The following is a 22,007-nucleotide window of genomic DNA, read 5'->3' on the forward strand; positions in this document are numbered from 1 at the left end:
TACCAACAATTCCTGCTCAGCACGCACCGCCTCACCACGGAGGTATCGATACAAACATTGGCGACAGTCATCTCTAGCGTGAGTGCAGAGCATGACAGTTATGCCTTTGTTCAAGAGTTGGAGAAAAATAGACTAAAATACAACAAATCTGTGTCAGTGTGACTGAGAAAACGAAAGCCGTGACAGACAACCAAAGATAGCTGTTCAGCGAGAGGCAATACATGCTTTTTCTTTCCTGGAGCAGAAAAACACAGAAATGGCACAGTAACTGAAATATGTACAGCAAGGACAAGAGTCTCCATGGCAACTAAGAAAAGCTTGAAAGAAAAGGCAAGGTACAGCAATAACCCATGATTAGAGTGCGTTTGAAAGAAAGGCACGTCAAGTGTACTTCTGACAGAAATACTACACAATGCGTCGCGAATGGTTGGCTGGTTCAGAGATTTGAACCAGACTCCTCCAACTCACAAGCTGTTTGTGGTTCATTTGCACTGCACTGAAAGACCTGCACCTTACTTTTCGTTGTACTCGTTACAATGACAATAAAGAAAATCTGAATCTGATTCACCAAAATTAATTATTTTTTCTCGAAAACTTGTATGCTCACATTTGAACATTACAATCACAGAACGGTGCTTGTAGTCGGAGAACAAATTGGATATTTGTGTGGTGTAATGGACCGGCAGTATTTGACTGACTGCAACAAGTGTGATTGTGCATGAAATTGAAAACTCAGCTGCAGCCACCTGATAATTTAGCATCCAGTACGCCGTACATTACAATCTTATTATTAATACGCATCCATTGTACAACGTGGAACTACTTGACAGTTAAATCAATTAATATTGTCTGAAGTTAATGATGTCTAGCAAACCCGAACACACGTGCAGAGGCAAGCAGACGGAACGCACAAGCAGGAAATCAGAGTCCAATTGCATCACATTTTACTTGGCACGCTCCTGCTTGACACGCTCCTCATTTTCATCCATCTGCCTTTCTCACTTCTTTCCCTTAACGCCTTCCTCTTCCTTCCTTCCCACTTCTCTGCTCGTCAGAGAAAATTAGAAATGCAGGGACACATTGTCACAGTGGGCTGCTTCCACCTCCACTCACAACTCTGACATGGACATGCATGGGCGACTTCAGCGCCACGGCTGGAACTGTCGGCCATCGGTGGACAAAATGAACGAGCAAAGAGTAAGTCCTCAAAGGACCGTTTTTATTTTTTTTAATCCATATATTTAAAATCAAAAAAGAAAATTTCTTGACTGCCAACCACATTTTAACAGCTAAACCCACAGGTTGATATAATTTACTCTGCCTGTCGTTCTTTAGGCTTTAGGCTGCTCAATTTTGAGGGCAACAAGCAAAGCTGAAATAATTAGTAATGTCACTAAATCTAATCAACTTACTCTAATCTCCCCTTTATCACGTTTTTGACTGTTCAAACACAACAATATATCATAAACTGCCTGTTTGACTGATGTTACAGCTCTTTTTTTTTTTTTGCATTTTCCATTGACCAAACAAAGTGAAATGACTTTGAAATACTAATGATCAACCTTGTATCACAACATTGTGATGCCACGCACCACCCACCTTGTTGCACTAACCCCTGCCTTCGGTTCATTTCTGATGAGGCTATGGCCAATAGCAGATGGGTCAGCTGAAAGGCCAGATGGATCTCTCAGGTCATGTGTCAGGTCTTAAGGACAACACTTTCAAATACAGTTCATCTGCTGTAGATAGTTTTTAGACTTCTTCTTCTGTCCTCTACTTGTCCACTTTCCTCTAAATTTTAAGGACACGCTGCACACCAAGCTGAGATATGTCAAATCTTCAACTAACAGCTTTGTGGGAATCAACTTTTCAGTGCAAAAAAAAAAAAAAAACAGAAAACAACGATTTCATGTCTGTCAAACTGTGTTATCCTTCAAATTTTTCCGAGATTCAACTAAGGAAGCGGGAACAAATGATGCGTCTTTGCGACAGGCTGTTGGAACAAAGCTCCCTTGGATGCAATTGAAAAATGGTTCTTTGCTGTGTTGTCTGTTATGTGAGGACACAACGCTGGTTCATCATGAATTAGGGGCCTTTTTATGCTTGAATGATTCATCAGTCAATGTTAAGTGGCTTAACAAAAGAAAATAATCATTCCTCTGAAAGTCAAAAGAAAGTCTGAAGAAAAACACCTTCAGAAAGCCTATTACTGAAGGCTACTTGAAAAGACTACAAAGAACTCTGGCTTTTTGGAAGAATAACACTACGAAATGAAGGACAGCTCAGGACTTCTGCACTATAAGTTATGTCGCTGCTGAGGGTACTTTCAAATTATACATTTCTGTTTGTCTGCAAGTGCTTTCCACATCCACATGAAGCAATCACATTTAACACCTCTAAACACAGTGCATGTCAGCACTTGCGCACCTACATGGCTAAAATTACACATAAAGGTGCTGCATGTCAAAGGCATCAAAGGTCTTTCCTGATGTTGTTTCAGTACAGAGGGGCTAATTTCACCCTTTTCACCCTTATGCTGAAAGGTTAAGGCTCATCAGTAAGACAGGCTGACCCGAAGTCTGCTGGGGGGGCTTTCCTGTGAACAGAGAGGCCAGGCTGCAGATGACGGTCTCCAGGGGTCTGATTGCAGAACCAGAAAGGCAGGACTGCAGCAGCTGCTGCTACTGACGTGTCAGTCATGATTGTTCTAAGAGGCGTCCACCGCTTGTTTTTGTGTGACTGCTGGCCAGCCATTCAGATGGCACTTGTCACACACACATACATATTCATAAACCGCACCCTCACACATAAAGCAGCTTTACCTTGGCATAGTTTGTAGTCTTGATGAACCATTGTGTCAGCAGCTTCTGCTCCACCAGAGCGCCAGACCTCCAGGATCGACCATTTTCATCCACCTGCTCATCTGCCAGCACTGTTTGATCAACTGGGTCCCAGTTCACCACAGCCTACATAACACACACACACACACACACACACACACACACACACAAAGTTAAAACGAAAAAGCACAACTTAGGAAAAAGTTTGGATTTAATAGACAGACCAAAAACTTACTTCATGGCTGTCCCATTTCATTATACATAAATCAAAAGGCTTCAATCCTGCTTTCTTCTTTTCAATTAATTTATTTTCCTCAAAGAGTGATGAACATGCTGCGTCTACCATTTCTTCAACTGTCAGGAATCCCACACTTAAGCCAATTATGTCATTCCTTCCAAAGGCAGACCAAGACAATTCCTACCTCCTTCTGATATGCCAATCCAGCTTCAAAGAGCTTGATGAACAAATACTGCGTCCACTTGTAGTAGTCCGGAAGACAAGTGGTCACTTCCTATCAGGAAAGGCCAGAGTTAGGTCTGCTGTGCAAGGTGCAGTGCACACTCAGAGGAGAACAAATAAGACTATAAGGTGTCTTACACTCCGATTCTCTACTTTCATCAGTTCCTGCTTACCCGGTCCCAATTGAAGCACAGTCCGAGGCTGTCCAGCTGCTCCCGCATAGACTGTATGTTACTGAGGAGCAGCACAGTTAAAAAGACTGTATATGCATACTTTTATATGCGCACATAGACAATGGAAAAAAAATCCCATAATTAGATGTAATTTCACGTACCTCTTAGTCCACTCCTCTGGGTCGAGACCTCTTTCTATCGCTGCATTCTCAGCAGGAAGTCCAAAGGCATCCCAACCCATCGGATTCAGCACCTGTCAATACGATTACCAGCACTGTATTAGTGGTCATTAGTTAATGACTGAAAAATTGGTCAACAGCTGTGTTACTATGTGAAAAATACCACACAGTGTCTGTCGGATTTTTAAGTGGGGATGACAGAAATGGACTTTGCTCATCGGCTCCATCCTACCGTAATGTCATTTTTAGGCATAAATCCATCAAAGCAAAACAGTCTACGCCGTCTTAACATAGAACAAAAATGGAGCCAAAATGTGTATATGGTGTTCCCTGCTGAGATTAAAACTTCATTACACATTTAGTTGAATGTATGCAGACTAAATCAAGGTGCAACAAAGTAAAAGTGAGTGAAAAAGCAAAGCTAAGGCGGTAACAACCACACACTAGCCAGCATGATACGAATGACTTAAGCTGTTGTAGTAATAACATTCTAAACTGTATCACTTTACTTTCCCTCAAAATATCTGTCTGCCCCCTATTTATCTGTGCTTTGTATCCACACCCATTTTATTAACCCCTCTGGCTCAGAATCACTCAAGACAACGTCCCCTCTCAGTCATCTCTTGAGCTCCTTGGCTGTTTCTCTGCTCACTGAGAGAGAAACGATATGAAAGCACATGAGTGGAAGGAGTGAGTAAAGTGGAGGAGAGGTAGAGTGACAATGAGTCGAGGTCTGGAGAGGATCATTGCGCGGACTCTTAACGGGTCTGATGTTTCCGACGGATTGGTATCCTTGGTAACTGCATGGGTCTCATTTGTAAAGCTGAGGGCTGGATAGTGTTAAACCAAGAGGCTCAGCTTGCTCTACTTAGGGGAAAATACAAGTACACAGAAAGTAAAGCAGCCTCCAAGGATAGCCTACATAAATGAAAAAAAAAAAAAAAACATTTTAAAAAGCAGGAAAAAAAGTGTGCAACACACTGGAATCATGTTACTTTGTTTTTTATTCAGTGTAAATAGTTAAAGTGAGAGTGTTTGTGAGAACCCGTTATGGAAAGGCTGCATAAGTGAGCTAAAATTCTCATAGTTCAAAGAGGGTGGCAGAGGCAAATTATGCCTCCACATAGTACCACTTATCGTTATGTCCAAATAAAGAGTGTCGCTTAGCCCGAGTCTTAAGCGAACCGTTATCATGGTGTCAATGGATTTCAGATCATGAGTTACATGAGGCATGGGAGGATGGACGTGGGAGTCAGCAGAGCCTGATTACATGACAATTTGTCTACTGTAATATCAAACAACTCGGTGCCATCCAGAGACAGATGCATGCATCCACGGCTCAATGCATCACAAGGGAGACAGGAGAGCAGGGAGACTGATTTTATGAATGTGGAGCGACTCTGATTAGTACAAGTGTCCACCCACACAACTCCAGTGAGAGGCTTGAATCCATCTGTGGCACCTTTAAAATGCATCTTCATAATTACACTGATTCTAACCAAACACCAGGAATTGTTTCGGAATTAATCCGTTTCATCTTGTTCGGTGGACAAATTGTATTTTTGTGTTGCACTTTTTTTGTGAGAATGCACAAGTGACAGCATAGCAGCGGCTGCAGAGGTGAAGGAATGACTTGGATAACTCTTCTGTTCCTTTCGTGAAATTGATAAAAGAGTTGATAAAAATATGTTTTTCTCCTATGTAAAGTTTAAAATCCTACAGACAGTTGATTGGCATGCCATAATCAAACATTAATAGAAGTTTGAAAATTTAAGATTTAAAGGGGAAGTTCGTTGTTTTTTTTGTTTTTTTGACAAAAGCAAAAAAACAAACTAAAATCTTAGTAATGTGAGATTAAGAGAGGCTGAGTCTGTCAGAAGTATATATAAGAAGCAAGTTCACCACTATTCAGAAGCCAAAAACAGTTAAACAAATAATGCCTGAACAAGAAATTATAAAAAAAAATTTAACTAAACATAATGCAAGTTAAAACTGGGGCCATGCAGCTTGTTATCAGCTCCCAGTTCAAAAAGTCAACATCTGTGATGGTGCTGGGGTGCACGAGTGAACGCAGCATTGCCAGCTTGCATCAGGAATGTGAGGGAACTGCGAATGCTGACTAATGGATTTTGGATGACATCTTTTCCGGGGCAAACTTCTTTAATAAAGTGAGTGAAATAAACAATCCACATTCAGAATGTATTTAAATAGCTTTGCTTTCTAGTAAAAGTCTTCAAGAGCTGAGTTGGACCTGCCTATGGTCCCAACTTGGTGGCCACCTAAAGTATGTAGTGCACCAAGAAAATAAAAATACAAAGGAGTTGTTGAGATGTGGAAGTCGAGAAAGAATCGGAAGACATTTCACTCTCAAAACAGCAGAGATTGGTCGAAAATGTCTATAAATAAAAAAGCCACAACAAGCTCACAAAATAGCTTTAGGGTATAACCGCTGACGAAAAAAAAAACACTTCTCAATTAACAACTGAAGAGAGTAGACTGTGTGCATGCTGCGGAACAACGCTTACTTTCAGACAGATGCTGAGAGAGAACACTTCAATGCAGGAAGCCCTTACCAGTCATGTGAAACCATTTTTCTGTTTGGGGAGAACCCAGACAGGATAAACAGGGATTCTCTCTGAGGGTTAGCTGGAAGATGCATATCATTTTAGTGTAAAAACCACCAGGGATGCTAAACACAGAGGAGGGGAGATGTTTGTCACACACCAATTTGTCAGGTATGAATGATCGAGCGGACAGGAACTGAGCAAAGAACTCCGGGAAAATGATCCGCCTGACAGACACCGGCCACAGTTTCATCAACAACTGTTTACTGGAATCAAACGGAGCAGTGAGGGAGCTACAGACTGCAACACTTTGATCTGAGTGCAGTCAATAACACACCAGAGGGCTAAAGATCAAAAAGTATGGATTTTCCTTGATTTACAGCTACTTCTAGCCAGAAAAGGAGACCTCACAGGGAGGTTTAAAATTACCACAGCATGTTTGAGATCTTACAGTTTCACCAACTGGCAGCTTACAACAACGAGAAAAACACAGGTTTATTTTGAAAACAGGAGGAGAAGCGCATCACTTAAAATATCTCAATTCACAGGTCGAATTGTTCAAGCCTAGTGAAGCTGTTAAAAAAAGAATTGTGCATATATTTGGTATGTGATGGCCACACTGTTGAATAAACACCTCTGAACAGTTTCCCAGGACTCTTGCATAAGTCTTATTCAGGCAAACGGGCAAATGAGTGCAGTATGTGCCCGAGCGGTGAATGTGTTTTCTGAAGGAAGTAGGTAGATCATTTAGAGTACTTTTTTTTTTTTACTTAAACTTAACTCATTTCTTGCCTCAAAAAGACAGTAAATATGAAGAAGAAGAAAAACATTGAAGAGGCCAAACCTTTGGCTTTTATACTGAATTATAGGCTAAGAATTAAGCAAGAAATAAAAAAAACACTCATGGGTAATGTATAACTTCTTCAGGAAAAACCTGCGACAGGGCAGCAGCTCATACCATAACAAACACAGCTGAAACTGGGAGTCTTTTTAAAACCAAGAAAGTGTGTTCATGTGAAGGACAAGCTGGAACTTTGGAGGGTCCAGAAGTGAACGGCATGCGTGTTGTGAAAGCACAGAGCTTATAGGCAGGAAATATAAGTTACAGGAGGGGACAGAGGCAGTGTGCTCTGGTATGCACAACAGCATGCTGCTATATATTCATGCAGCACGTCTCATGGTGTTCTAAGTTTCAGAATATCATATTGGAACTGTTAACCAAACTCTTGTATGTAGTAGAAGTTTAAAAGCTTTCGGTCACAGTTGGCTTTATCTTACATAGACAAACAGACAACTACAATTAAATGTTGCTTATAGAAAAACTTTGTATGATTCTTATGCTTTTTCCAACATGTGTAGCGTGTTCCAACTGTGCCGCTGCCGCCGTCTTAGCCAGAACTCTTGCAAAAGAGAGATTTGGTCCAAATTAGACCTTTCCCAGTTAAAAGAGGGTTGTAATAATTAAGAAATCATATAGGTGTGTCTATTCATATTGGGACACTTAAACGACTTATCATCAATTTATTTTAAGCAGTTTTAACATGGAATTTAAACACAAGGGTTGCCATTCGTGCCAAAACCATTTCAATTTCACTGGCTACGTCCATGAACATGTCACGAAACGTTTGTCAACATTTCTTCTAGAAAAAAAAAGGAAAAAAAAAGAGAGAGACTTTAGGTGGCACAGTTGCAATACGTCTAACTGTTCACTGTTTCTGTTCAATATACTGTAATGTTTGACTTGGTGTGTCTTGTTTTCTGCCACATCAGTGCATGAAGATGCAGTGGTTACCATGGCAACATGTCTCCGATTCATTCAGCAGTTTTTGTTCTGTTTGTGATGAGCTAAAACAGATTTAATATTCTCCACAATGTGCAGCAGTTTCACAGTCACTAAAACTTTGCTCCTTCTCTTGCTTTCATCATCACGTCTGTTTAGTCGGGGTGCAAATGATGTTTTCATGTGCAAATGATTACCAACAGGAGTGTCCGCATCCACTAATGGCTAAAAATGCAAGTAGAGAAACAGTTTAATTCATGTGCACATAGTTCCATGATGATTAAAATTCATAAAACCCAGCCTCTCGCACAATGGCAGCGAGGATAGGCTCCAGAAGCAACCCATTAAACTCGCTATATAATTGATGGAAAATCCCTATAAACTCTGAATGTGTGCAACTCACTCAACTGTAGACATCAGAAAATCCTCACAGAGTAAATACTCAGTTATCTCTTTGGTTTTGGGTTAGAGTAGTAGTGAAGAAACCCAAGTAATATCTCATGAGAACAAAACTCCTCAAGCATCTTGCAGCAGTGTGCAGCTGAATCTGGTGCTTCTCAGCTGAATGACACAAACCTCCAAAGAACAAAGAAACGGCTGGAGCTCAATAAATATCTTTGCAACATATCAACATTACTGCGTTTTCATCAAGGTCAAGGTGGAGACAGAGCACAGGCAGGCAATTACAGTCAACCAAAAGCAGGTGTACACGAGCCACTGGACAGGTAAGCCAAAACAAAAGCGTCAGAAAAAGTCTGATGTCTCTCAAATGAGCAAAATGTGGAAGTAAAGAATAGATAATGGTTAGCATTAAAATAAAGAATAGACTTTTTTCAGTCAAGTCAAGGGGAGCCACTATATCCAAAGAATGGATCCGAAATGCCTCTCTGCAAAGCAGAGGTTTGAGGAGGAGGAGATGCTGCAGAGCCACGGTTAGCCCATTCTTAACGATGGATTTCTCACTCAATCACATAGTCCATGTTTTGTGTACATATTGTGGGGTTTTGCAAATATTCACTTATGCAAATATGTGCATCATTAAGGCTATTTTTGTTTGTCCCACATAAACCAGGCCACAAGGACACTTCAATATCTTCGCTACGTGTGCGCTACTGCAGTTGATAAAGGATTTATTAAGCATTTCTTAACAGTACGTGGATATATAAACAACTTGGATGAATAAGAACACAAAAAGAAGCTTGTAGGCTGGTTAGAGAAGTAGGAGCTTGTGTTTTGATCTCCTAATGACAGAACCAGTCTGTCTTTTAAAACACATAAATATTTAAATGTGATCAGAAAGAGCATATTCCTGTGTTTGAGAAAGTTATTTTATCCTCCCTACAAATGTTGAATACTTTGTAGATATGGTAATGTGTGTGGAGGAGGTAGTAGGTCTAGTTTTCTTAACAAGGATTCCCTCTTTGTACACAAAGCTTCATGGTAGGTGGGAGGAAAAACAAAATGTATGACAACCCTTCTGTTGAAAGCGCTGTTTAATTTCAGCAGCTTTTCACTGAGAATCTTAGACAATATTGCAGTTTCTGCGCAATCCTAAGAACCGACCGACAGTTCTATTCTGACCGGGTTGTTTTGGATGGCTGCTTTCGGCCCTTAAACGTGTGTTTCTGCTCAAACATTTATGGTAGACAGTAATCTCAATGTATTGTCAAGTCCCTCTAGTCTGTTCAAAAGTGAAAGAGATAGTCAACTGCAGAATTCATATGACCTAAAAAGAAAGGCAATTCCTCCTTATTACCTTTCCATATAACCAAAATATCATGTATTTTTCTTCGATTAAGTAGTGGAAAAGAAGATAGTCAAACTGCCAATACTTTTGGGTTCAGAATGCATTTTTTGCACTTTGGGGCAGACCATAGGGAAAAAAAGAGTCTCTCTATGATCTGCCCCCAACATTAATTTAGTCAGGAATTTGACTCTTAAATTCATCCGTAGTGTTTGACATTCTTTATTAGTTGACTTTTTACGTCAGATTGATAACACTCGAAGCCCATCCCCACAGCTGACCCACCTTTCACCTTTTAACTGATCACCAATCAAGAAAGCCCTTTGCCTTTACTTTCTCATCCCTTGACAGCTTTTCCATTAAAAACTTAATGAATAAAAGCTTACAGATTAAAAGGTCTTTTTCACTCTATAATTACATACCAATGATGACTCCCTGCTATTCGGGACTTGACATATGACACAGCCACAGCTGCTGGTGTGCCCTGTTTGTTTAAGGGAGGAAAGTGGTAAAAAAGGAAAGGAAAAGGAAATAATACAAAGGGCAGACATACCTTGTGGCCCCTCATTCTTTGGAAGTGGCCAATGGTGTCACTGATGGTGTACACTCGCACGTGGCCCATGTGCAGGCGCCCCGATGGGTATGGAAACATAGAGAGGACATAAAACTTCTTCCTGTCCAAATTCTGTGAGAAACAAGACGATTGTAATCATTGACCCAGCTTGAGAAAACATAAAGAGAAGTGGAAACATCATAAGGCTTGATTTCAATCCAGACAAGCAACAATTTTAGAGGGTAAAGTTTGTTTTTCCATTATCGGTCTGGGTTTTGAATCAGTCTTCTGTGGAAGAAACTGTATTAAACTGATGAGGTCAGGACAGGAGTGATAAGTCATCGCATACAGAGTGAGAGCGCTGACTGGGTTCTGGTGTATTACTGTATGATCCTCAAACAGCGGCTGATTACAGTGTCAGAATTTAAATGGCGGCAGTGCAGATAATGGATGGTTTACAGTCAAAACACTGTTACCAAGGCAACATAGTAAGTACCAGTTCCAGCTACACAAGATTACAGGAAACCTGAGTCATGAATTTTTTAATAAATTAATTAGGACTGGCGTCCTGTCATAAATGCACTTAATCACTTCCAGCCTGGCCCAGACAGCCACACGCTCAGACCATTAGGATATATAATCAGCCAGAGCTCTGGATCCGAGATAATCTACAAGGCCCCGGCGCTTGTAATAGCTGAGAGGATCATTTGAAAGGATGCATAACAACCTAATACTCTGAAAAACAAAACAAAAAAATCCACAATTCCTTGAAATGTTTACAGATTTCTACAGATTTTTGTTTTCACCAGGAGCACACTGGGGCAAAATAGAGCTTTTTCACAGCAGATATTCCGACTCGTCATTGAAACAAATTTCATTGACAGTGGCTCAGCTCACCAAGTGCCCGAGACAGCCAGTGAGGCAGCCTCCACAAGTCACATGTCACGTTCGATACCATCAATTACATCTGTGCTTTTCTTGCAATGACGGCCAAAGTGTGAGCTGCGAAAGAGGTTCTACTGATCGGTGCAACCTCAATTTGTAAACTTCAGTTTCAACTTTCACCCATTCACTCACAGCTGTTTCTATAGCTAGAGGAAAAGAGAACCCATCTAAAGCCCAGTACCTCTGTTCATTACACGGCACGTGTATGAGTAAAAGTACATCATGTGCACAGGTTTGAAACCTTCTGCACAAGATTGTCTATGTGCTAATGCTGTAGGTGCAGTAAAGTGAGAAAATAATGGCATCCCATTAAAACTGAGGACTTCTTTAGGAGATGTGAACAAGCAAACACTTGATTGTGTTTGGAAAAGTTCCATTTAACAAAGGTTATGATCCATTCCTACTGTAAATAGCAGGTTGTAATCTTATCAAGGTTCTAAAAGTGCTTAACAACGGGTTTCTCATTCCCCCATTCACACAAACACTGATAGAACTGCACTTTCATCTCATAGCAATGAGAATACGAGGGGCAACGAGACACTTTTGGCACACCGAGGGTAATGAAACTACTGATCATCAAATATGAAGACAACCTCTCTTCTTTATGCTGGTAGAGCAACACTACTCTATCTTTTGTGCCGGGGACGGCTCTGGAGCCTCTGAAGCCGATTTCCCAACTATGAATGGTGCACAAGTTGATGAAAATAATGGACAACACTGTCCATCCTCTACATAACAGTGTTGAAACAAGTTTCAATCAGAGTGTGTTCAGTCAGAGGCTTCCTCAGCTGAACGGTACAAGAGGTCACTCCTGCCAGTAGCAATAACCTTACATTATGACAGCTTAAGATGATTAATAAAATAAAATAGAAAAATTGCAATATTATATTTTTCCTTGAGGATTAATAAAGTATTTTATCTTTTTTTTTTTTTCATTTCTACCCACCTGAGCTACAGCTGCCTATGTGATACACTAAAACAAATTAATCATAAAAATGTCATTTTTATCATCTTAATGAATAACAAAGATTGGTAATTGGTCAGTTTATTCCAATCAAAATTCATGCCATCACAATCGGTGGTCCTAGGTTGGTTTTCAATCATTCCAGCTGCCACTTTGGGACGTTCTCATAAATATGCAGAACAATATGAGCTGTCGGCTGCTCTTAGTTGTGTTAGTGCTGCTTTTGGTCATTTAGCTTTGCTCTGCAGTGGAAATAACAGAAGTCAAGGTGAACACAGATCTGCTTCGTGATTTAGTGAAACTAAGTGTTAAATAATGACCCTAGTCCAGTGCAGATGCCTTCCTTGACTCTTCATTCTGTTTGTTGTGAAAGGGGTTATTGTCAGCCTCTCCGAGTTCTAGCTGGCTGAGGCAAACTTCTGACCTATTAGCATTTGATCAATGAATAGCATCATCGTCAGGGCCTATGCACTGTCAGCAATGTCTGTTGGCAGGGGTGAGACCCACAGACAGATGCCTCCGTGAAGGTATAAAACGTATTTTGGAGAGCAACAGGTGGACCACGTCTAACTCAAAGCTCTGACATCTAACTCCTGTTGTTCTCTTTAAGTATGTGATGTCATCATGTCAATATCTAAAGAGACCCTTAATCGTAAAAAAAATAAATAAACTGGATGTCTAGGAGTCTGACAAAAGATCTTCAAATGATCAAGAATAAATTGTTTAATTGAAAACATGCAAGTGGTTTGCATTTCAAATGACTGGGAACTTACGAGAAAACAAAAAACTGCTTGTGAACATGGAAGCAAAGTCCAGACCTTCTGGAATAATGTGCTCTGGAAAATGAATCAAAGATAAAGCTGTCTGGTCATGATATCTAACTTTAAACCAGCTTCCAGGCATGGTGGTAGGATTGTTATGGCTTGGGGTTGTTCTGCTGCCTCGAGGAGTGGCCAGCTTGGAGTCACTGATTTATTTATACATACATTTTGTTTCACATAAAAGAGTTCTTCAGGGTGAAGTGAGGCCATCTCTTTGAATGTTGAAGCTGAACCAGAAATGGACATTTAAAAAAAATATAATAACTTTAAGCAAAATGGCAAACCCTTCTAACGACTGAGCAGAAAAGAAAAATGAAAAAGAGTTGTGTAGAAAGTTGGAGTCAAACAGTCAGATATGAAAAGGTTTTAGAGGAGTAGCAGATACAGAAAAACCTCAAACATCCTGCAGCAAAATAAATTATGCACAAAAGAACGGTAAGAAAACTTTAGCAAGGCCATGTCAAACAATTATGAACATTTAAGTGAAACATCTAGAAGACCTATTTCCGTCAGAAGGAACAATACTTTTTATTTAGGGGAATATTATAATGATGTTGTTACCTCTGGTGATATTCAAATTAAATTGATGACTGAAAATGTATATTCTCCTTGTTGACTTGTTCAGATATACCACCTTCACCAATGATCAAAACATCAACATGTTGACAAAAAAAAAAAAAACCTTTCACTGTGTATTTATTGATTTCTCCAAACCCAGCTTGTCAGCCACTCTTTTCTTTTCTTACCGATTTACCGCAACAGCTTTCATTTTCCTCCCTTGCAGCTCGTCAACAAAACATATTGAACAACTCTGATGATTATACGTAGTCATTAAAGGGCTATTGTTGGTCCCAGCATCTGAAAATAGAGGAGTTGCTGCTTTTCATGTTTTCAACTGAATATGCTTTGCTTTTGAACAATTGGTTAGACAAAAATCAAAGACTTAATCTTGAGCTCGGGAATCTGGCTCTCTCGTTATTCTTGTATTTATTGGAAGAGAACAACCAGCGACCTCAACAAAGTGTTAGCCTGCCACTGCATCCAGGTATCAGTTTGAGTACAACAATTAGTGCATCCCAGTTTCTGAAAAGTGGAGTAAATGTTTACCCGTTTGCGCCAAAAACCAGATAACAAGTAAGACAGTGGCAGACACCGTTAATCGTGACATCACCGCGCCAAAGAAGGTGTGCTGGCATGCTTGGCAACGTAAAAGCCCCTCTAACCTCCTCCAGTGCATCCATCCGCCACTGCTCCATAATCCGCGGGTGCCACCATTCTTCCACTCTCTGTCTGGTCTCACTTCGATAGTCTTTCTCCCAAACTCCTGTCTCACTGAACAGGGTGCGGAAGCTGGGGGAAAGAAGGCGGAGCCCCAAGGTCGGGGGATCGGCCGCGCATCGACCATACCGGGCTGCGCACAGTGGATACAGAGTCAGCCTTCTCATGGACACCAGCATGATTGTGCCTCCTGAAAAAAATACGACAGTCGAAGCAAACCAACAGTCATTTCTGCTGTAGAGGCAGGTCAACTTCAGTAAACTACTTCCGACACTGGTGTCATTTTTTTTTTTTACCATACGCAGGAGACTGGAAAACACTGGCAACATAAAGTATATTATTGTTTGCTGTAACGCTGACAAGAATATTTGAAACTCCAAATTAAAACAGAAAACAGCGCATGCTCCATATTCTCAGGTATAAGAAACTTCTGTGTTTGTAAGTGAAATGTGTTGCCATTGTGGATAGTTAATTGCACACTAGAGAAATGTGGTGTCACTTTATACTTCAGGACAGCCAACCATTTACCCAAAGTTCGTATTAATCCACAATGCTAACAAAAAAAAAAACTTAAACATTCATATTGTTACAAATTAATCTGCCGCTGCAGATGTTGGTATAAGCTCGGCCATACATTCAAAAAGACTGACAGCTCTCCCCTGCAGCCTTCCGTGTAATATTATTTCTCACTGCTGCTGTTTCACAGTTGGTGCATTTCACACCACGCCATTCACACAACAGCATGTTTCTTGTGAAATGAGAGGTTTATTCAGTGTGATGCCATCATGGCTCCACGTCTCCGCGACGCCTCAAAGAGACTGTTTTTATCAAACCGCCTGTCTGCTGAGATGAGTGGATGACATTTGGAGTTTGGAGCAGATCTCTGCTCGTTCAATCTTCCCTGTCGTTTTAGATTTTTTTTCACACCCACTTACAGGAGGGGAAGTACTCCAGCTGTCTCTGAACACGAGCTGGATAGACGTTCCCACTTACTGACGACACGTAAGCAGTGAGAACTGTTCATTTACAAACTAGAAAAAGGTTTCGCTCTCTTCCAGGAACACAGCAGCAGACTCAACTTTTCTTTGGTTTCATGTGGATCAGACACTCAGGTGCATGTACAAAAAAAAACAAAAAACATTTGACCTGAATTTGTCTTTTGCACAACAGCACACGCACTTAGACATGTACATAAACACAGTTCCCATGGTAACCTGACATATCTGTACAGTCTGCATCCTTGGCCAGAGGACGACTGCTGCTACCCTGACCTGTCGAGGGAGAGTAATCTCACTGCGCTGATGCATGTGGATCTCAGACAGCGAGAGACCTTTAGAGCTGCAGACTGCAGGAAATGACGGTTCACACTGCCTGACAACAGACTGAGATAGGTATGTAAATTGGGTAAATAAAGGAGAATTGCCATTGCTTATTTAAAGCTGTGGAGGAGACGTTAAAGAGAAGAAGAAAATCAGCAAAAAGACATCGATACCCTTCCGTTTAACAAACGTTTAAACCCGATTTGAGCAAAGAAAACAAAGAAAAAAAAACATTTTCTGATCACAGGTGTTTTTGAAGAATAAAGGGTATCATTGAAATGATAGTGCAATCCTCCTCATGGCGCAGAGGAAATCTGACCTGCCTGAAGGGAGGGTGACTCTCCTGGGGATAACCGAGTTATGTAAACCAGACGAAAAAGTAGTAGTCTCTCCACTCCTCTCATACACCCACCTGCTTGTTGGGATGTTTACCCCCCCCCCCCCCCCTCCCCTCCCCTCCCCTCCCTCTACTTCACCTCCACCTCCACCTCCCACTATATTCTCTGGAGTATAAGCTAAGCATGGCATCAAACAGCGCTGCTCCCTCAGGCAGCGGCTGGTAGAGCCGAGCACTCGAGCCTGGGCTGGGCGCATCCCTGACGGCGTGAGTGAGTGGGCTGAGGCGAGAGACCGAGATAATGTTTCTATGGTGACTGGGCTCATGCGTTTGGGAGTCTCCTATGAAGAGGGACTGAAAACTTCTGCAGACAGCCCCCTGGCTCCGATGTGTCTCCAGGCATTAGTGGGAGGCGACGCTTCGTCAGAGGTCAGCGTCCGAGGCCACGTACTGGTTTTGGAACCAATTGAAACACGTTTCACTCAACGAATTCAGCAAATTGGCACCAGTGTTTGATTAGACTTTTGTTCACGTTTACTCATTCTTTAATCATATATTTACAACGTTTAAATAGAAATAGTAACAAAAGTAAATAAAAAGAAATTCATAATCTTCTAAGTAAACAATTCAAGGAAAGTCTTTTCATGGCTATCAAAAAGCGTGAAACAACAACTGGAACCATGTTCTATGTCCACAACCCAGGAGGCTTGGTCAGCCATTACAGAGAGGCTGTGTAAATACTAAGATATGCAATCAGATCATATTGGCCATTCTCATTGTGACAATGTCAGAGCAAATTCAACAACAACAAAAAAAAAAAAAAACAGAACAAACATGATGTCCATTGGTTGCAGTTTTGGCAACTTAATCCTCACCCGAGCATCCCTAAGACAAAAAAAAGTGGAGCGCTTCTTCTATAAAAAGCATTGTAATTCAATATAAATAGTCAATAAAGTCAATTGAGCACCATACTTAGTTTTAAGTTCTTAGATTTATAATGCAACTTACTGTTTAGATAAATCTGATTCATATAGGGAGCTGAGACTAAAAATACTTTGCTAAAGCAATTTTTTTATTATTATTTTTTTTTAAACTTATTCTCCTGTGGTTTATAAATGTCAGATCAGCTTAAATTGACAAAAAAAAGTAAATAAATTCCAGCATTTAATCTGGGAAAACTGCAGACAGACAAACCTTTGGCAGAAGATCAAAGATAAGAAGATCACAGCCATGATAAAGCGGACCGGAGCCAGGTAACAAATGTTAGTCCGCAGACCAAACGGAGGAGCTAAAAAACATGCAAAGCAGTGGCTGATACAACAAAAAAAATCTTAATCCGTAAAAACAAGTATAACAGCTTCCATCTGAAAATTTGTTTCTGGCAGAAAGTTGTTAATCCAACCCGCAGTGTTCATAAAGCTCAGGCAGATGCACACCAAACTGCGATATCCCACATATAAAGCTCAAGAAAAGAAAACAGCTTTAAGATAACTGCCACTCAAAGAAAGTTTTTAAAGTTTATATTTGCAGTCCCCCTTTTCTTTTCGCTTTAAAGTCACATTCAAGATTAGACCACAAGTCTGTTTAATAAAAAAAAAAAAAGGCCCCACAAAATGATTTCAGATGCCAACTATAACTCCATTAAGCGTTCAAGCGAATCAGATACTTTCATTGACTCAGGTGAGTGTTTAACCTTTACAGTTATCTCTGAAACCAGCTTCAACGTGTTTGGCTTTCAGCAAAAAAAAAAAAAAAAAAAAAAAAAAAAAAAGGTGTACAAGCACCTCAGCACAGAATCAGACTCTACAAGCAGAGTTTTCATGGCTGCCAGAGGGAAAGGAGGGTACACTTTTTGAACAATACACGTAAAGTACCACTCATTTAGGTATGTTTACAGTGCTGTTTGTCCGTCTGTCAACACATTTATGTACAGAATTAAAAGGGCCGAATGTCGTCAAACTTGGTGCAGAAGTGGTGTATCTGCAAAGCTTTGAAGCCATTGAGTGTTTAAGCGGATCAAGATCACTCTCCTTAAAACTGAGATACCTGAGCATTGGAATTCGCGGATGACTGCGTTCTCGGACTTAAGCTTATTTTTTAAATCATTATTATTATGCGTTATCAGTTTGCAGACTGTTGTTCATAGCAAGGAAAAATCAAGGAAAACGAAACTATATTGTCACAATCACAGCCGCACACTACAGAAGCGACAGTCTCTTCATTTAATGTGATAATAGCATTATTTGGACTCGCTCCTCGTGAAGCTGTACGTTTCCGGCCCCTTTCTGCGACAAAGTCGTCCATTTTATTCATCGTAAACATGTACTCAAACACGAGACAAGACCAGGCGAGCACCTCTTTAAATGTACATGAATGTTTTCAGTCGTGTTTGCTGACAGACTGATTCTGTCCGTCACGGTGAAGGGTGAAGTGTACAAAGAAAAATGTATTTTCTGAAGCCACTTACTGTTTTATTTCTTAGTCCTCTGTCACCGCGTTATGGTCACACAAACATAAAACAATTTACCGATGTCAAAAACATCACGTCCGACTCTTAAGCATTTTATAAATGACCCCACTCCCTGCTTCACGCCAGAGACATAGGCGCCGCCATCTTGGATTTCAATAATCTTTATTAACACGATGCACGTCGACAAAAATAAATCGACAACAGTGGTGGGTCTGGTTTTTTTCCCCCCTCCTTCCTAACCTCCAGTGATATGTACGCGTCGTGCGCGTGCACCTTACCACTGCGTACACGTGCGAATGCCAGACTTTTATTGTGGATTTTACCTTGTGAAATCTCCATTTGTTACCTTAGCAACCATTAGCAACCCTCTTTTTATTTTTACACTATAGCCTCCAGAGACGGGAAATTGATTCCAGCAGTTGAATTGTCTAAATTTGACAGAACAAATGTCATGCAGTGTTGAGAGCCTTTTTTTAATACCCTGTCCAAGGCCACAGTCAAAGCAAAGTTAGGTTCTGTTTTAGCCTGTTGCTCCTGCGTTGGTCAGCAAGATTGTACAAAAACAAGGCAGAATTTCATGATCCTTGTTGGAGAGGCAAAGCATGGGCACAGGAAGAAACCAAAAACCTATTTAAAACTTATTTTATGAAAAGAAACTTGTGCTTTGAGGACCGCAGTCTTCAGACACAAAATGACCCAGAACCCCACATTTTTTTTGCTTCAGTTTGAGTTTCTTTGTTGTATCTATAATAACTTTGTGTCTATGGTTTTATTTTTGATTTTAGTAGGAAACAATTTCCCTTATAACCAGTCTTTTCCTCTGTACAACGTGAGCTTCACATGGTTGTCTTGTTGAAAGACCAAAGAACTTCACCGTGAACTATTCATTCTAGGTTGAAGAACCTGTAACAGCAGTGACAGCCTCTAGATGTGTTTTCTGTAGCCATTTAAAGGGTTCTTGCACCAGTCAGTTGGTAGTTTGTCCCACTCTCACGGTATTATGCAAACAGACTGATCCAGAAAAACTATTTATGTCTGGATAGATGATACTATTGAATACTGTTATTATGTGCTTTTAACGCGTGCTACATGACAGAACTCCCGCCATGTTTTAGCTCTTTTGAAGTGCGCTGATTTTCCAAAGGAACTCTACTTTATTTTCCCCTAAACATGTAAAAATCCTCTCAGAAAAACTGGTTTATCAATGTTTTCACACACTCGAGCTTTATTTCCACACTGGTGTCATTATTGGCCCTCACCAGCTCTGCATGTTTCAGTGTGCAGCATATAAATAAAACCACCTCTTCAGATTGCTCCAGGTCAGCATCAAGCTTATTAGATTCCTGTGTTGTGTTTTTTCCATAATTCCATCAACCTTGCCAGACTTCTCTCATTTAGTTTCCCCTTAAATGTCACGTTCTTGAAGGATCGTACCCATAAAGTGAAATTGAACTTTTTGATAACATTAGAAAATGTGAAAACGAGGATTTTTAATGATTGTCTTGTAGCCTTTTGAGTTTTGATCCTTTCTGATAGCATGTTTCATGCTCTCAAACAAATCTTGTCTGGCAAATACTGTCCTTTTTGCTGAGGAACTAATTCAAATTCATCAAATTTGTCCTAGGAATTGTGTCCTGCATGCCGTTTGTGAAAACCGAGTGTGTCTGTATAAATCCATTTAATCGACACGGAGGCAGGGAAACAGTTTAGTCATTCTTTACTTGAGAACTTTGACGGCAAAACAACATCATCCAAACTGGGGTGTTCTACACTAAAAAGCCCCCGGCGGGGCAACCCCCATTTAACTACAGTTCCGTCCCCAATAGTTTCCAGTATATAACACTTCTCCCCCTTTAAATGTAAACATATTATGGCACAAATTAAAAACAGTTGTACCTCTCTGTCTAAACTTGGTTTGAACTTAAAGTGTTTAGGCTGTTACCTGACTTAACAACATAACAAACATTATGGGTTACCAGGCAAGTCTGTCTGGAGGCCTATGTGGCCTTGTTGATCTCCTAAGGTCTGGTGTTCCCCCGAGCTAGGTTTGCCTGGGGGCCAGCGGAGTGGTCAGAGCTGCTGGTTGGGCCAGCGGAGTGGTTGGAGCTGCTGGTTGGGCCAGCGGAGTGGTTGGAGCTGCTGGTTGGGCCAGCGGAGTGCCCGGAGCTGCTGGCTCTTCAGGCGTGACCTGGTCTTCTTCTGGTGCCTGGGGCACTTCAGCTGGGCCTGCAGGGCTGAACACACTGTCCTTGTGTGCCACACGTTGAGGCCCCTCCCCTCCTGCATCATAGCGGTCACGTAGACGATCCTGGTGCCTCCGCACCTGCCTGCCATCTAACAAATCCACAACAAAAGACACAGGTCCTGTCTGGTGCTGAATAACTCCTGGCAGCCAGGGCAGACCAGTAGCAAAGTTTTTAACATAAACCTGATCACCTGGCTGAAGGATTCTGTCTTTTGCATGCTGGTCCCGCCTCAGCTTCTGTTTGTCCTGCGACCGGACCACTCTCTCACCGACGTCTGGATGCAGGAGATCAAGGTGAGACTTTGGCCTCCTCCCCAAAAGCATCTCTGCTGGTGATACCCCTGTTGTGGTGTGTGGAGTAATCCGGTACTGGAAAAGTAAACGAGAGAGCTTGGTTTCCAGAGAATGTCCTGTCATCTTTTTCAATCCATCTTTTAGCGTTTCCACAGCTCGCTCTGCTAGTCCATTTGAGGAGGGGTGATAGGGGCAGTGCAGACATGTCGGATCCCATTTTTTTCAATAAACTCTTTGAAAATTTCACTGGTGAAAGTGGGACCATTGTCTGTCACCACCGTGTCTGGTAATCCATGTGTAGCAAAGATGCTTCTGAGCTTGTCAGTGGTGACAGCCGCTGTCATATTTGACATGATATGTGCATCGAGCCATTTCGAATGTGCATCCACCAGCACCAGGAAGGTCTGGCCCATAAACGGACCTGCAAAATCCAGATGGAGCCTGGACCAAGCACAGCCCGGCCACTGCCACGGGTGCAATGGGGCCGACGCCGGCATCTTCTGGTTGCTTTGGCATTGTGCACATTTCTTGACCTTTTCTTCTAAAGCATTGTCCATCCCAGGCCACCATACGAATGACCTGGCCAGGCTTTTCATCCGAGAAACTCCTGGGTGGGCATCATGCAGGGCATCCATCACCTGTGCCTGGCCTGGGAGGGGGACGATCACTCTGGAGCCCCAGAGGATACAGCCATCCAGAACACTCAGTTCTAACTTGCGCTTTGCATATGGCTTGAATCTCTCCTCCCCCACTGCTCCTGGCCAGCCCTGCATCACCCACCTCTTTACTTGTGATAGCACTGGATCCCTTTCAGTCCATTGTTTGATCTGTGTTGCTAAATGCCAATCAACAGTAATGTAATACGGGCTACGTTTGGGCTTTGTTTTGAAGGCTGCCCCAGCGCGTTGTTAGCTACTGTCAGTGGACTGGGCTCCGACGGTCAAGCTGGGTTACCAAAACACAGAGCTAAGACACCGTCATCGGTGTTTCATGCGATCTCTGAGAGTGGTTGATCTAAACAAAACAAATTTGTCACGTCGT

At 41.4% G+C, this 22,007-nt stretch overlaps 1 protein-coding gene across 2 annotated transcripts in view; it reads right to left on the minus strand.

Annotated features, from left to right (window-relative positions):
* Positions 1–18,583, minus strand: part of lars2 (leucyl-tRNA synthetase 2, mitochondrial) — a 34,543-nt gene extending 15,960 nt beyond the window's left edge. The window contains exons 1-7 of one of the 2 annotated variants that reach the window (XM_075465165.1): positions 18,425–18,583; positions 14,247–14,491; positions 10,294–10,425; positions 3,635–3,726; positions 3,474–3,534; positions 3,263–3,352; positions 2,823–2,966 (exon numbers count right to left, since the gene is read on the minus strand). In XM_075465165.1, the coding sequence (XP_075321280.1) occupies positions 2,823–2,966; positions 3,263–3,352; positions 3,474–3,534; positions 3,635–3,726; positions 10,294–10,425; positions 14,247–14,480 (753 nt within the window). In that variant the 5' untranslated portion in view covers positions 14,481–14,491; positions 18,425–18,583. The remainder of the gene's footprint in view (positions 1–2,822; positions 2,967–3,262; positions 3,353–3,473; positions 3,535–3,634; positions 3,727–10,293; positions 10,426–14,246; positions 14,492–18,424) is intronic. The other variant, XM_075465167.1, reaches the window with a different exon arrangement.
* Positions 18,584–22,007: the final 3,424 nt, after the last annotated feature.

This window comes from Odontesthes bonariensis, chromosome 5 (genome assembly GCF_027942865.1).
Source record: "Odontesthes bonariensis isolate fOdoBon6 chromosome 5, fOdoBon6.hap1, whole genome shotgun sequence".
In the NCBI taxonomy this organism is placed as follows: Eukaryota; Metazoa; Chordata; class Actinopteri; order Atheriniformes; family Atherinopsidae; genus Odontesthes; species Odontesthes bonariensis.